The 12132-nt window shown below is 54.5% G+C and overlaps 2 protein-coding genes across 2 annotated transcripts; one reads left to right on the top strand and one right to left on the bottom strand.

Annotated features, from left to right (window-relative positions):
• Positions 1-1649: 1649 nt before the first annotated feature.
• On the top strand, positions 1650-2969 carry UV8b_06425 (uncharacterized protein; the record flags this gene model as incomplete). The annotated part of the gene is made up of 4 exons (XM_043143922.1): positions 1650-1672; positions 2012-2131; positions 2465-2840; positions 2904-2969. 4 exons carry the CDS (start codon positions 1650-1652, stop codon positions 2967-2969), a joined length of 585 nt encoding a protein of 194 aa, XP_042999857.1.
• A 7232-nt stretch (positions 2970-10201) lies between these two features.
• UV8b_06424 (uncharacterized protein) lies at positions 10202-11776 on the bottom strand (the record flags this gene model as incomplete). The annotated part of the gene is made up of 2 exons (XM_043143921.1): positions 10202-10318; positions 10385-11776. The coding sequence occupies 2 exons, from the start codon at positions 11774-11776 to the stop codon at positions 10202-10204; spliced, it is 1509 nt and encodes a 502-aa protein (XP_042999856.1).
• Between the last annotated feature and the right edge of the window lie 356 nt (positions 11777-12132).

Genomic DNA, 12132 nt, shown 5'->3' with positions numbered 1-12132 from the left:
AGCCCGAATTGTCTGGCTCCTTGGCAAAGCGGATGCCGCGCCTTTGCGCAGGTTGAACTACTCCAAGTGCTTAGCGGCCCACTGGGGGAAGACAATGGGATGTTTGCATTTATCAGACGGGTAACTCCATACGTACAGAGCTCTGGCTCTGGCAAAAGGAAAGAGGGGAAGGGGGGGGGATCGTCATTGCAGATCAAAAGTGGCTGTTGGACGGGTAGGGACTGGGGGGGTGGAGTTTATTTACGATGCCCCCGGAATCGTGGGAATCCTAACATGGCAAAATATACGCGGCGGCTTGGAAGTTGGAAGCTCCTGCAGTCAATCCGCACGAGACCCCCGTTAGCCAGGCAGTCAGCCATATGACTCGTACCACATACCATACCACACCGAGAACTGTGTGCTGCTCCGTCCTGGCCATACTCGGTACACATTGCAAGTCCCCTACTCGGTATAACTTGGCTGGCCATGTTTGCTGCGTTGGTGAAGGGCGCCGTGGCGTCAAGGGCCGTGCCCGAACGGATCGACCGCTCTGGGGCCCATTTTGACGAGGCAAAGTCGAGCATCTGAAGCTGCGGCTGCGGCTGCGGCTGGACTTGTCCCAACTGGACTTGTCCAGTGGTTTTTGGCGTCGACGCGCTGGATGCAGCCAAAGGCGAAGGAGGGGGGGTTCTGGCTGGTGGAGGAGCGGCAGTCAGTGGTTGTTCAACTGGTCAATGCCAAGCACTGCGATTTATATCTGGTCAATCTGGATTGGCGCCTGACGAAATGCATTCGTGCTCCGCGGTACGGAGTACGTGCCTCAGAAAGGTGCCTGCAGGTAGTTGCCGGCCCTCTTGAAGCATTTGAACTGTCAACAATGACACCTAGCAGCATGCTCTAATCCGAGGCTGGGCGACGGGGGCAGACAAAGATCCGGAAGTTTGTGCTGGTTCTGCCCGAGCAAAAAGGAGCCAACTCTGGTAAAACTGAAATCCAGAGTTCAACTTTGATTTGAGCTCGAGCCGGCGGCTCAGTTTGTCCATTGACCGAGGTACGCCCGTGCCTGCCTCGTACCCAAGGTACCAGGTACCTAGGGTATCCGGCACATTCGTCATTGAGCCGCAGTTCCTGGGAGGTACATACCCAGGTCCGCTGCCCGAGACAAGCCCGCCAGCCAGAACAGCCAGATCAGACCACACTGCTGGACCCCTGATTGGACGGTTGGCCAGGACCCCCCCCCCCAATCCCGCCCCACCCCGCCCCACCCCAGACGCCCACGACGCCCACCTCTCTCTCACCTGAGCCCCGTCCTCGCTCGCCATCCCATCTCATCCCATCCCATCCCATCACATCCCATCACATCCCATCAATCAATCAATCCCCGTCAACTTCATCCGAGCCATCACCAAATCTCTTCGTCATCACCACCTCCCACCCATCGCTTCCAACCCTTCGAATTCCGCATCGGCACCCGCTCCCGCGCCCACAATCCGCAACCCGCTCCCGCACCGCCTCCGCCTCCGCCTCCGCCTCCGCATCCGCCATCGGTACCGTACGCTCCTAGGCAGGCTTCATCGCGAATTTGGCCCTTTGCGCCTCGGGATCCGTTGCGACCTGTTCTCTACCCTCTGTCGACCGAGGCTGCTCCGCTCCATACACAGACAGCCAACATGGCCGTGGTCGCGACTATCAAGTATGTGCCTAGTTGCCGTCCTGCCCTGCTGGCCTGGGTACTCCCGTTTCCTCGAATGCGCACGCCGCCCTGCGTCGTCGTAGATTGCTGTTGAGCCAAACCGAATCCGCCTCCCCCTTTTTTTTCAATATCTTTTTTTGCATCCTTTTTATACCGCTAGTCGTCCTCCGACTTCCGTGTAGCCAACCGGCATCCCCTCCTTCGAGACGTCTCCTCTCCATGCCAACTCAGAATCTAACCGATGCCCTTCTGCTCGGCTTGGTGCATGAGCGCTTTCCCTACACCACCATCTCCATGTCTCCAGCCTATCTTTTGCTAACCGTGCATATCATTCCTTAGGTGCGTTGTTGTCGGAGACGGTGCAGTGGGCAAAACATGCCTTCTGATCAGCTACACCACAAACAAGTTTCCATCCGAATACGTCCCTACCGTTTTCGACAACTATGCTGTCACAGTCATGTGAGTAGAGGGCACGACGAGGGGCTTTTTTTTTTGTTCTTTTTTTTGTCTTGTTTTTTTTTTCCCCTTGTCTTCAACCAAATTCGTCCCCCTTGCCGCGACTTCAAGTCGATTCCTGTAGTCAGTATTCGGCCGCATAGGAGGGGCCAGGAGGCATGGCGACCATCCATTTACGATGCCATAAATAAATCATGACCACATTGCCAAGTGATTTCTTTTTCTTCTTTCATTCCCCCCTCCTCCCCTGTCGTTGTGTCTCTTGCTTCGAAGAGGATAATGCGCTTTCCCGTTCAGAATCATCTCCACGTCACCCAAGCTCTAACGATGCAACAGGATCGGCGACGAACCCTATACGCTTGGCCTCTTTGATACCGCTGGTCAAGAAGATTATGACAGACTGCGACCGCTCTCCTATCCCCAAACCGACGTCTTCCTCGTCTGCTTTAGCGTCACATCCCCTGCATCGTTCGAGAACGTCCGATCCAAGTGGTTGCCTGAAGTCCACCATCACTGCCCCGGAGTACCCTGTATCATCGTCGGCACACAAGTCGACCTGAGAGGAGACAAGAGTGTCATAGAAAAGCTAGCCAAGCAGAGGATGGAACCCGTTCAGGAGAAGGACGGCAAGAAGATGGCTGACGAGCTGGGCCTCAAATACGTCGAGTGCAGCGCACTCACGCAGTACAAGCTAAAGGACGTTTTTGACGAGGTAAGCTGTGTGGTGGGTGCATGTACTACTGTGCGTTTCGCGTACTGATGGGTGATGATTTAGGCCATCGTGTCCGCTTTGGAACCGCCAATGCCCAAAAAGAGGTCGCACAGATGTCTACTTTTGTGAAGGGCGTGACTATACTGAGCTGAGGGCCGACCGACCGATATGAGAACCAATGGAATCGAGGTTCAAACCGGCAATTTAAACGAAACAAGAAAAAACATATAAATCTATATACTCGAAATGGTAGAACAAGATGAAGACGGATGCGAGGGGAAGGAGAGGGGCCGCGAACACATGTCTCATCCCATGGACAATCAATGCAACTCGCTCTTCGGAGATTTTACTGCTCCATGAGTGGAAAAAGACGGAATCTTGTTTACAAGATGATACTCTTGACACACAAGTTGACATTAGACGAGACTTGGCGATGGCAGGTGACTGGGTAGGGTCAGCGAGTGCTCCGCAGGTCATGATGATATGGAGTGGATAGGGCGGAATGACCATGCCGACTTTGGGGGGAGGAAGGGGGCTGGGATTTCTCGGCTTCGGGCTTCTGCAAAGGCCGTTTGTGTGGGCTCATAACCGAATGGATCGCAATGGAGCACAATGTTCGCCGGGGCATGGCCAGACGGCTGGAAACCTCCCGCCGGGCTTTGGCTCGTTCGAAACCATGGGTTGAGAACCGTGTCTGTCTGTTGTTTAGTCTGAACCTACCACTTGTGTCTCGCTACCGGAATTGGGGCTGTCCTTTTATCTCTTTCCCGCACTCGTCTTTGGTTTTGCGCTTTTTAGTTTCCATGAGTATTTCTTCTTTCCTATTTCCTTTTTTTTTCTTTGCTTTTTTTTTTTCTTGGCCATACATCGAGATGAGATACCTTGACAGGAACAGTTTGGCGACTGGAGTGCAATTTACATTGATAAAATTTTCTTTTTCTTTTGCCGGTCTTTTTTATTTATTCTATTCTATTCTTTTCTTTTCTTCTCCTCTCTCTTGTTTTTTTTTTTTTTTTTTTTTTTTCCTTCTCCGGCTGTTCTGCCCTTGATTCTGCGGCGTACTCGGTTGACATCTGACACTACTTCAAACCAAGGAGGCTGCAGCATCACGCATTGGCCCTGAGAGACTGATATGCCGTGCTTCAGTGAACGAGAATCCGCGCCAAACAGGTGGTGTGAAAATACCGCAACCCGTCCGTCATCCATTTACGAATCGACATGGACGTGTCTGCTCTACATAGCCCTCGCATCAGGTGACCCAGTCGAGCTGCCGGCCTGGCAATTCCATTAGTTGGTCCAGTCGATATGCCACCGCGGTGCCTCGGCGGGGGCGGGATTGCCAGTGCGATGCTCTTCGTCGTGATGCCGCCGTCTCTTGTCCAAGCCGCAAAGCTTGCGTGACCAGCAAAGCATGTTTTGTCGCGTCAACAGCAGTCAGCGATGGCGAATATGCATGCATCATTCCCCGACAGAGCAGTTGGTCGTTGGACATGTAAAAGCAGTGCTGAACACATGGCTTTGACTGCTCCTGGGGTACACGATGCATGGGAGGGCCGGGCATTGCCGCCGGTTGGTGCTTGACATGGGACATTGGACGAACAAGCTAGAGGTTCGAATGACTCGAGATGCACAAGGAATTGAGGTTGTGCACTTGTGCCCCAAGTCAGCAAGATCCGCCGGTTCAAGCCAGCTGTCTCTGTCTGGTGCCTCATATCAGTCGTGCCGACGGTACCGGCACCTGGCAACTGTCTGGTCCTGGCGCACTTGATAACTTGGGTACCCCCTTATTAAGGTCCTGACAGGTATCGCAGTATACATGTAGAATACCCAATAAAGTCTCACATTGTGTGGCGTCACACTTTTGGTGCAACAATAGGTGGTAGGTACCTAACCTAGGTACCTAATTTGATTGCCCGGAGCACTTGCACGGAGCAGAACATCACATAAGGTAGGTACCTAGGTAGGTACCTACCACCTAAGGTACCCAGCTCCTATCCACTTCAGAGGTACCTGCCTTGTATAGAACTATAATGCCTATATCCGATGCATCCTGCAAGTCGACTACCTCCTCCTGTAGGCACCCAAGGTCCCTTACCTGGTTTCTTCATTCCTTGCCCCCAGATAGATGCCTTTGGAGCCCCCATGGCTCGCTTGTCTCCTTCCACTCGGAGCAATAGTTCCCGAGGTTGGCACTGGGATTTCCTGGCTTCATGGTTCAGGAGGATCAATGGCATGCCTGGCATGGCATCCCCTTTTACCCTGCAGTTGCTAGCTGCCAGCTGCTAGTTGCTCCACATGTCTGCTTTGTACCGCGACTTGTCTGCGTGCTAATTGCTTGTACTGGGGCACTTTGTCAGGAACGGCAGGGACTTGCACCTGTGCAAATCAAAGTAGTGCGGGATGCAGATACGCCTTTGTTCCATGATAATCTTAGATGCTAGGCCCTTTAGGTACCGCCTACTGATGATGCGGGCGGTAGGGGCCACACCCAGCTTGGTGTCTGGTACTTTGCCAATCCTTACCAGCTGGAGTTAGTTCCTCTTGTGCCTGCCTGCCTGGAAGCCAGTCTCAGGTTGGCCAATCCTGGCCGTCTACTCCGTACGGAGTATCTCCACTTCGTCCTCCCCCATCAATTCGGGGTGCCCCTTTGCCTTCACGACAACACGCGCATTGCCTGGCTCCGTGCTCGATTCTCCTCCTGGAGCCTTCACTTGTTTGTCTTGTCTATGGGCAATCAATCCCTGCTCTAGATGCATATTTACTTCCAAGCCTTCTTTTAAATCTCCCTAACCTTCATTTATGGACACTCGTTTTACCTAGCTTTGAATTCTTTATCTTGTTTTTTTTTTTTTTTTTTTTTTTTTTTTTTTTTTTTTTTTTCCCTCCCATTCGCTGGTTCCAACTTCGGTCTGACTCCCCCCTAAATAGCGTTTCCAGCCGCTGGACCTCATCGACAACCACCCTTTTCTCGACGTCCTTCTTGACCGCTTCATCCCATCTTTCCACTTGTCGTCTGATTCGTCTGACAAGTCGGTGTATAGCTTGTCTTGCTACATCCCCACGGAGCTGATAGGGACGACGCTGGGCTCGGCACACAGGTTGCTTGCTACCTTTGACACTCTTTTCTTTTCTCCCCTCCTTTCATCCTTGGCAGGCTTCTTCATATTCAGTCAACTTCTCGCCTTCAGTGGCCACCAAACAGGGCGAAAGATTTCCCTGGCTAATTTTATTCATCCATGATCAAACTCAACTGATCCTGGAACAAATTGTACATGGGCATCTGCATCAGCCTCTTCTTCCGCTGTATCTGCTGCCCTTTCCCCCTCCTGACATAAGCTTGCTTATTCTTACTGGATTCCGAATCCCACGATAAGGCTCATCTGCTCACCTAGCTGCAAAGATACGGGAAATTTTCGACAAAGCCCCGCGCCCCTCCATCTATAGAGAAACGAAGTCGACGAGAATCTCCCCGTCCGTCGATTTTTTCGTGCCTTTTTCAGGGCACGCACATATTTCACAACGGCTGTTATATCGCAACTCGGGCGGGACTCCCTCGTCCCCCCTCATCTACTTAGGATGGATGTGAGCGGCTCTGTTGGACAAGGCGCCAATGCAAACTCTGCTTCTCGTTTCCAAGGCCATGCGTCGAAGCCGTCAAACAGCGACACTGGCTTCTCCCATGGCGCCTTTACATCCAACATATCGGGATTTGCTGACCGCCACCCTCGCCGAGCCAACATCACCTCTTTGAATACGCAAAACATGGGCCAAAACGAACCCGCATCTCCAAGGATCAATGACATGCCAACTCCCGGGACCGCCTTTGACGTTCAATTCACCCCTTTACTGCCCTCTCAGCTACTCCTTGGCAGCCCTTTCCAACCAGGAAGCCCTGCTGCGTTTGGCACTTCCCAGTTCCAGAACCTGCCTTCTTTTCAGCGGAACCAGCAGCAGCAGAGCGGAAATCATCAGCAACACAATGGTGGAATATCTAGCCCTGGTCAGCAAAACTTTGCCCCCCAGCCATACCAGACAATGGTGTCTCCGTCCACCTATGGCGCCCCCCAGTTCTATCCTCCCCAGTCCCCGACTGGCGGTTTCAACCTGCAATCGGCTATGCAGCCTGCCTCCCCCGTTTTGGGCTCCAGTATCGCAACTGGGAGCAGTCGAACAGTTTACTTGGGCAATATTCCCCATGACACGTCTGCCGAGGAGATCCTTGGCCACGTCCGAAGCGGTCAGATCGAGTCGGTCCGGCTCTTACCCGACAAAAACTGCGCCTTCATCTCCTTCCTAGACGCCAGCTCTGCGACACACTTCCACTCCGACGCAATCTTGAAAAAGCTCTGCGTCAAGGGGCAAGACATCAAAGTTGGCTGGGGCAAGCCTTCTCAGGTTCCTACCTCGGTCGGCCTGGCTGTTCAGCAGTCTGGTGCTTCACGGAACGTGTACCTCGGCAACTTGCCCGAGGACATCACTGACGAGGAGCTGCGTGAGGATTTGGGCAAGTTTGGCGCCATTGACACGGTCAAGATTGTGAGGGAAAAGAACATTGCTTTTGTTCATTACCTCTCCATCGCGAATGCGATCAAGGCTGTGTCTCAGCTTCCCCAGGAAACTAAATGGCATGCTCCACGCCGCGTATACTACGGCAAAGATCGATGCGCGTATGTCTCAAAAACCCAGCAGCAAAATGCGGCGCAGTACCTTGGCATAGCCCCTGGTTATGCCCACATGCTCACTGGGGCTGACCGCGATCTAATCTCGACTGCTCTCGCGCAGCAGTCGGTTGCTGCCGCGGCGGTCGCTACCACGGCGGGTGGAATCAACAACCTGGGGAATCGAACCATTTACTTGGGCAACATCCATCCCGAAACGACCATTGAGGAGATCTGCAACGTTGTTCGCGGTGGTCTGCTGCATCACATCCGATACATCCCTGACAAGCACATTTGTTTCGTCACGTTTATCGACCCTACCGCTGCCGCCTCCTTCTACGCCCTCAGCAACCTGCAAGGTCTCATGATTCACAACCGCAGACTGAAAATCGGCTGGGGCAAGCACTCTGGCGCGCTCCCCCCCGCCATTGCGCTCGCCGTCAGCGGCGGCGCATCACGTAATGTATATGTCGGGAATTTGGATGATACGTGGGCTGAGGAACGCCTCCGTCAGGATTTCTCCGAATATGGCGAGATTGAGCTGGTCAACACGCTCCGGGAAAAGAGCTGCGCCTTTGTCAACTTCACCAACATCGCCAACGCCATCAAAGCCATCGAGGCCATCCGCGGGAGGGAGGATTACAAGAAATTCAAGGTCAATTTCGGCAAGGATCGCTGCGGCAACCCTCCTCGGCAGATGCAGCAACAGGGCCAGTCTCCCCGAGGTGATGGTGTGGCTTCTCCTCCGCCCAGCGGTTCCCAGAACAGCGGCTCTCCGCAGAAGGGTTCTACCCCTCAGCAGTCAGCCGCCTTGTTCAGTGCGCAGAGCAACCCCCTTACGTTGTACCTGAGCCAGCTTTCGTCGCAAACGGCCCAACTTCCGCAGCACCAGCAGCACCAGCAGCACCAGCAGCATCAGCATTTGGCCATGCAACAGAACCCCCTCTTCAACACGACACAACCGTCATCCAACGAGCTGAACCTAGACGTGCCTACGCAAGAATCTCTCGGCGGACACGGACAGTCGGCTAGCCATTCCCATGGATACGGCACCAATGTCACAACATCAGGCGCCACAACCATTGGCGGGCTCCTCGCCCCCGGCAACGCGCGCGGTTCGCACAGCAGAGCTGTCAGCTTACCAGTCCTAGCTCCTGGATTCGAGAATGGGGGTAACAGTCCCAACAGCCTGGTTGGTGGGAATGGCGGCGATGGTGAGAGGCGTGGACACCACTACCAATCCAGTTTTGGAGGCTTGAGCGCCACTGGTTTCGGCCTGGCAATCCAGGGAGGCTTGAACGGATGGGTTGAGGAAGAGGTGGCCAACTGATGTCACTTTCCTGCATATCTTCCTTTGGAAAGCGAAGGGAAGTTGGGGATTTCGGCTTCTTGGATTTGTTGCAATCGGGTCGGGACGGAGGTATTTCTTCCCGTCACTTTGGCTTCTCGGGAAAACCCAAACCTCCCTCCCCGCCACCCTCTATGTTTTTTTTTTTTTTTATCTTTTTTTTTCTTTTTCTTCTCTCTCTTTTTTTCTTTTCTATAATATCCACACTTTACCCAATTAAAACACTTCCATCATTCCTACATTTTTATTTCTTGGTAATTTCTTTTCCTCTTCCTCAGTGTACGAAGTTTTGAATCTATTTTTTTTTTTTTTTTGTGCCTGTGGTATATATTTGGATCACAAGCCTCAGGGGTTTAAGCTGGTCCAGCAAGGGTACGGTTCGCAGGAAGAGATTGGGTACACCGTTGGAAGTATCGCCGTTGAGGGGAGACTGTGTCTTGACGTCCAAGATGTGCAAGGATGGGAGGCGCTAATATAATGTGGCAATTCCAAGCAGCCGGGTCAGCAAGGCTTTTCTCGCGTTGGAGCAGGGGCAATGGCACAGGAAGCGAGGCATCCGGGAAGTTGGGAGAATCACGTCCACGGGCTTCCGCGGAGCAGGAGTGGGTGATGTTGCTGTCCGGAGGGCCATCCATGCATGTTCATTTGTCAATAGTTGGTTGGGCTCTCTCGCATGGCTAGCGTTTGGCATGTATTGAGGTGATTGCTCCTCGGACACCTTGTCCAGTCCGGTCTGTGAGCTGCTCTAGGTGAGTAAACTTTTGCGACCACCGCTTCCGCCAATTCTTTTGAAGAAAACATGAAGCGACGCGGCGACCCTGCTGCCGAGGATTGCCCCGGTCCCAAGTAATGTTGCCGTGTGTGCGACACAGATGACATGTAGACGGGTCGTTTCCAAGCCGACCTGGTCCTGGTGTTGCCCTCCCGTCCCTGCTCTGGAGCCAAAAGGTTTTGGAGCTGGACGGCCAAGTCTTGACGCATCAAAGATGGTATATTGCCATCATCGCCACTAGACCAGGGCGTGCCACACCACCGGCTGGGATTTTTATCAACGCTCTCGCCTGCAGAGTCGGACATTTGTGCCGCCACCAACGACGAGGGTAGCATTCTGCTGCCTTTTTAGAAACAAGAAAAAAAAAAGGATTCAAGCTGAGCTCTGCGGACAACCATGTCTACCGGATGGTGGTCTACTTAGCTTGGATGCTGGATACTGCGCTGCCTAGGCTTTGGCCAGGTCCAGTATGTGCATGTGAAAAGCCTGGGACCGGTATCAACCAAGCATAAAAGTCCACCCACCAAGTCGTCTCGTCATGCCATTCGAGGACGGCAGGTTTTCTTCTTCTTCTAAACAAGGGTCAAGAGTACCCCGCGGGTTCCGGCGCGGCAGGAAAAGGAGGGGCGTTCATGTTTGTACGGCATTGCTGCTTCCAGTCGTGCGGGGTGAATCTATCCACGATGGACTTGAATGCTTGCTAAGTTCCGCTGCTCAGCTGGGTCCCTTGACCATGGGGCGGGCGGGCGGTTCCTGCTCAGCTTACCAAGGTGCAAAACGACTCGTCGCCGTCGAGGTGGTCGCCCGGTGCTTTGCAGCCGGGAATCGCGACGGGTCGGTCATTGTAGCGAATGCGAACGTAGAAATCTCGCAGACGCTTCTTCTCCGGCTCGCTGAGCGCCTGGGTTGGCTTGCGACCTATTTGGTGTTGATGGGAGGGCGAGCGGCCCAGGAGGGCGTCCCACCACGAATGCCTCGGAGTGGCTGCGTCTGTGTCGGTTCGCTGGAACAATTCCACGGCAATGTGGCTGGTGAAGGGAGGCCATTCGTCTTCGTTCAAGGCGCCGAGACTGGCAAGGGTGGCAGCCAAGGTCGTGTCGTGGCACCCGCTCAGACCGAAAAGAATGCCAGACGGCACGGCATCCGGCTGCTGCTGCTTCGCCATGCCGGGCGGGCTGTTGCTGGTCGGGACCCTCGCGGCAGACTCGACCATGCGCAAGACCAGGTCGCCGAGCAAAGCGCCAATGCCCAGAGTGCGATATTCCTCGCTCTCCTTGTAGCCTGCGTACCATTCTTCCACTGCAATCTTTTCCAGGACGCGCTTTACCCTGGCGTCGTAAAACTCGCGTGGCAGTCTCGTACCCGGTCCATGGGCAGACGTTGCGTTGACAGTGTCCATTATGCCGCTCAAGCGGGGACGCGAATCCACAGCAACCCTCGGTCTGTCGGGCGGCATCCATTTACCCAACTTGTCGGTGAGGTAGGCCATGTCCTCGCTGTCGTTCCACCGGTCCGCAGCTCGTTGAGCAAAGGCGCGGGCCAGGACGGCGAAGCGGCGGCAATGGGAGTCATTGGGAAACAGAGTTTCGTCTGCGGGTGCGCGGGAGATGATGGTCGGGGGAGAGAAGTCGTCGGCGCGGGCGTGGCGAGGGAAGAGCCCACTCAGGGCCTGCTGCACGGATTCCAGAGCTCGCGGAATGGGCGTGGATCGTGCGTACATGAAGTCGGTGTTTTGGACTTTGGCGGGGAGAAAGCCGAGCTGGTCGACGTACAGCTTGCGAAGCCTTTGGCCCAAGTGAAATGTCGTCTCGCGGCCGCGATCCGTCAACATGCCCGCGTCGCAGATGCTGTCGATTTGGCCGCCGGGGCCGGACGCCAAGACGGGAGAGCCGTCGGGGGCCGTGGTCTCGAGCCTCCGCCTCCACTCGAGCACGGAGAAGCGCGCCGTGTCCGGGTCGAGGACGGCATTGCGAAGGTGATTGACGGCGGAGCAATAGGGCCAGAAGGCTGGGAGACCCGTGTTTGCGAATCTCGGGTTGGTCGGAGTGCGTTCGCCATGGCGAAGAAGAATCTGGACTTGGCACAGTCGAAGCTGAGGGGGGTAGAGCGCTGCCAGTTCGGCATCAGAGTAGGGTGGCCGCGGCACCAGAGTCGACATGGCTACGCTGCGGCATTCGTGCGGGAGACGGTGGCTGAGGGAGATGAAGACTTGACACCCCCACACATGAGCTTGAAGATGGATCCAAATCCAGTTCCAAACGAGATGCCATCGGCTGTTTAGACATTTGGAATTTGGCACCAGCCCCAGCCCCACATTCATCAAGGCAGTGAAGGTCCGATCGGGGGCCACCAGACCAGGTGGCTGCCGTTTCCTGCCACCTGCCAAACTACCTAATGTACCTAAGGTACCTGTAGCTCCTGCCAAACTAGCTCCTGCCAAGCTAGCTCCTGCCAAAGTAGGTATGGAGTACAGTAGCTCCACCTGCCAGATGGGGCTGCCGCACAGTGCATATT

This window comes from Ustilaginoidea virens, chromosome 5, assembly GCF_000687475.1.
Source record: "Ustilaginoidea virens chromosome 5, complete sequence".
NCBI classification, from domain to species: Eukaryota; Fungi; Ascomycota; class Sordariomycetes; order Hypocreales; family Clavicipitaceae; genus Ustilaginoidea; species Ustilaginoidea virens.
Note: the sequence above shows the minus strand (reverse complement) of the source record. Positions and strands in the feature narration are given on the sequence as shown.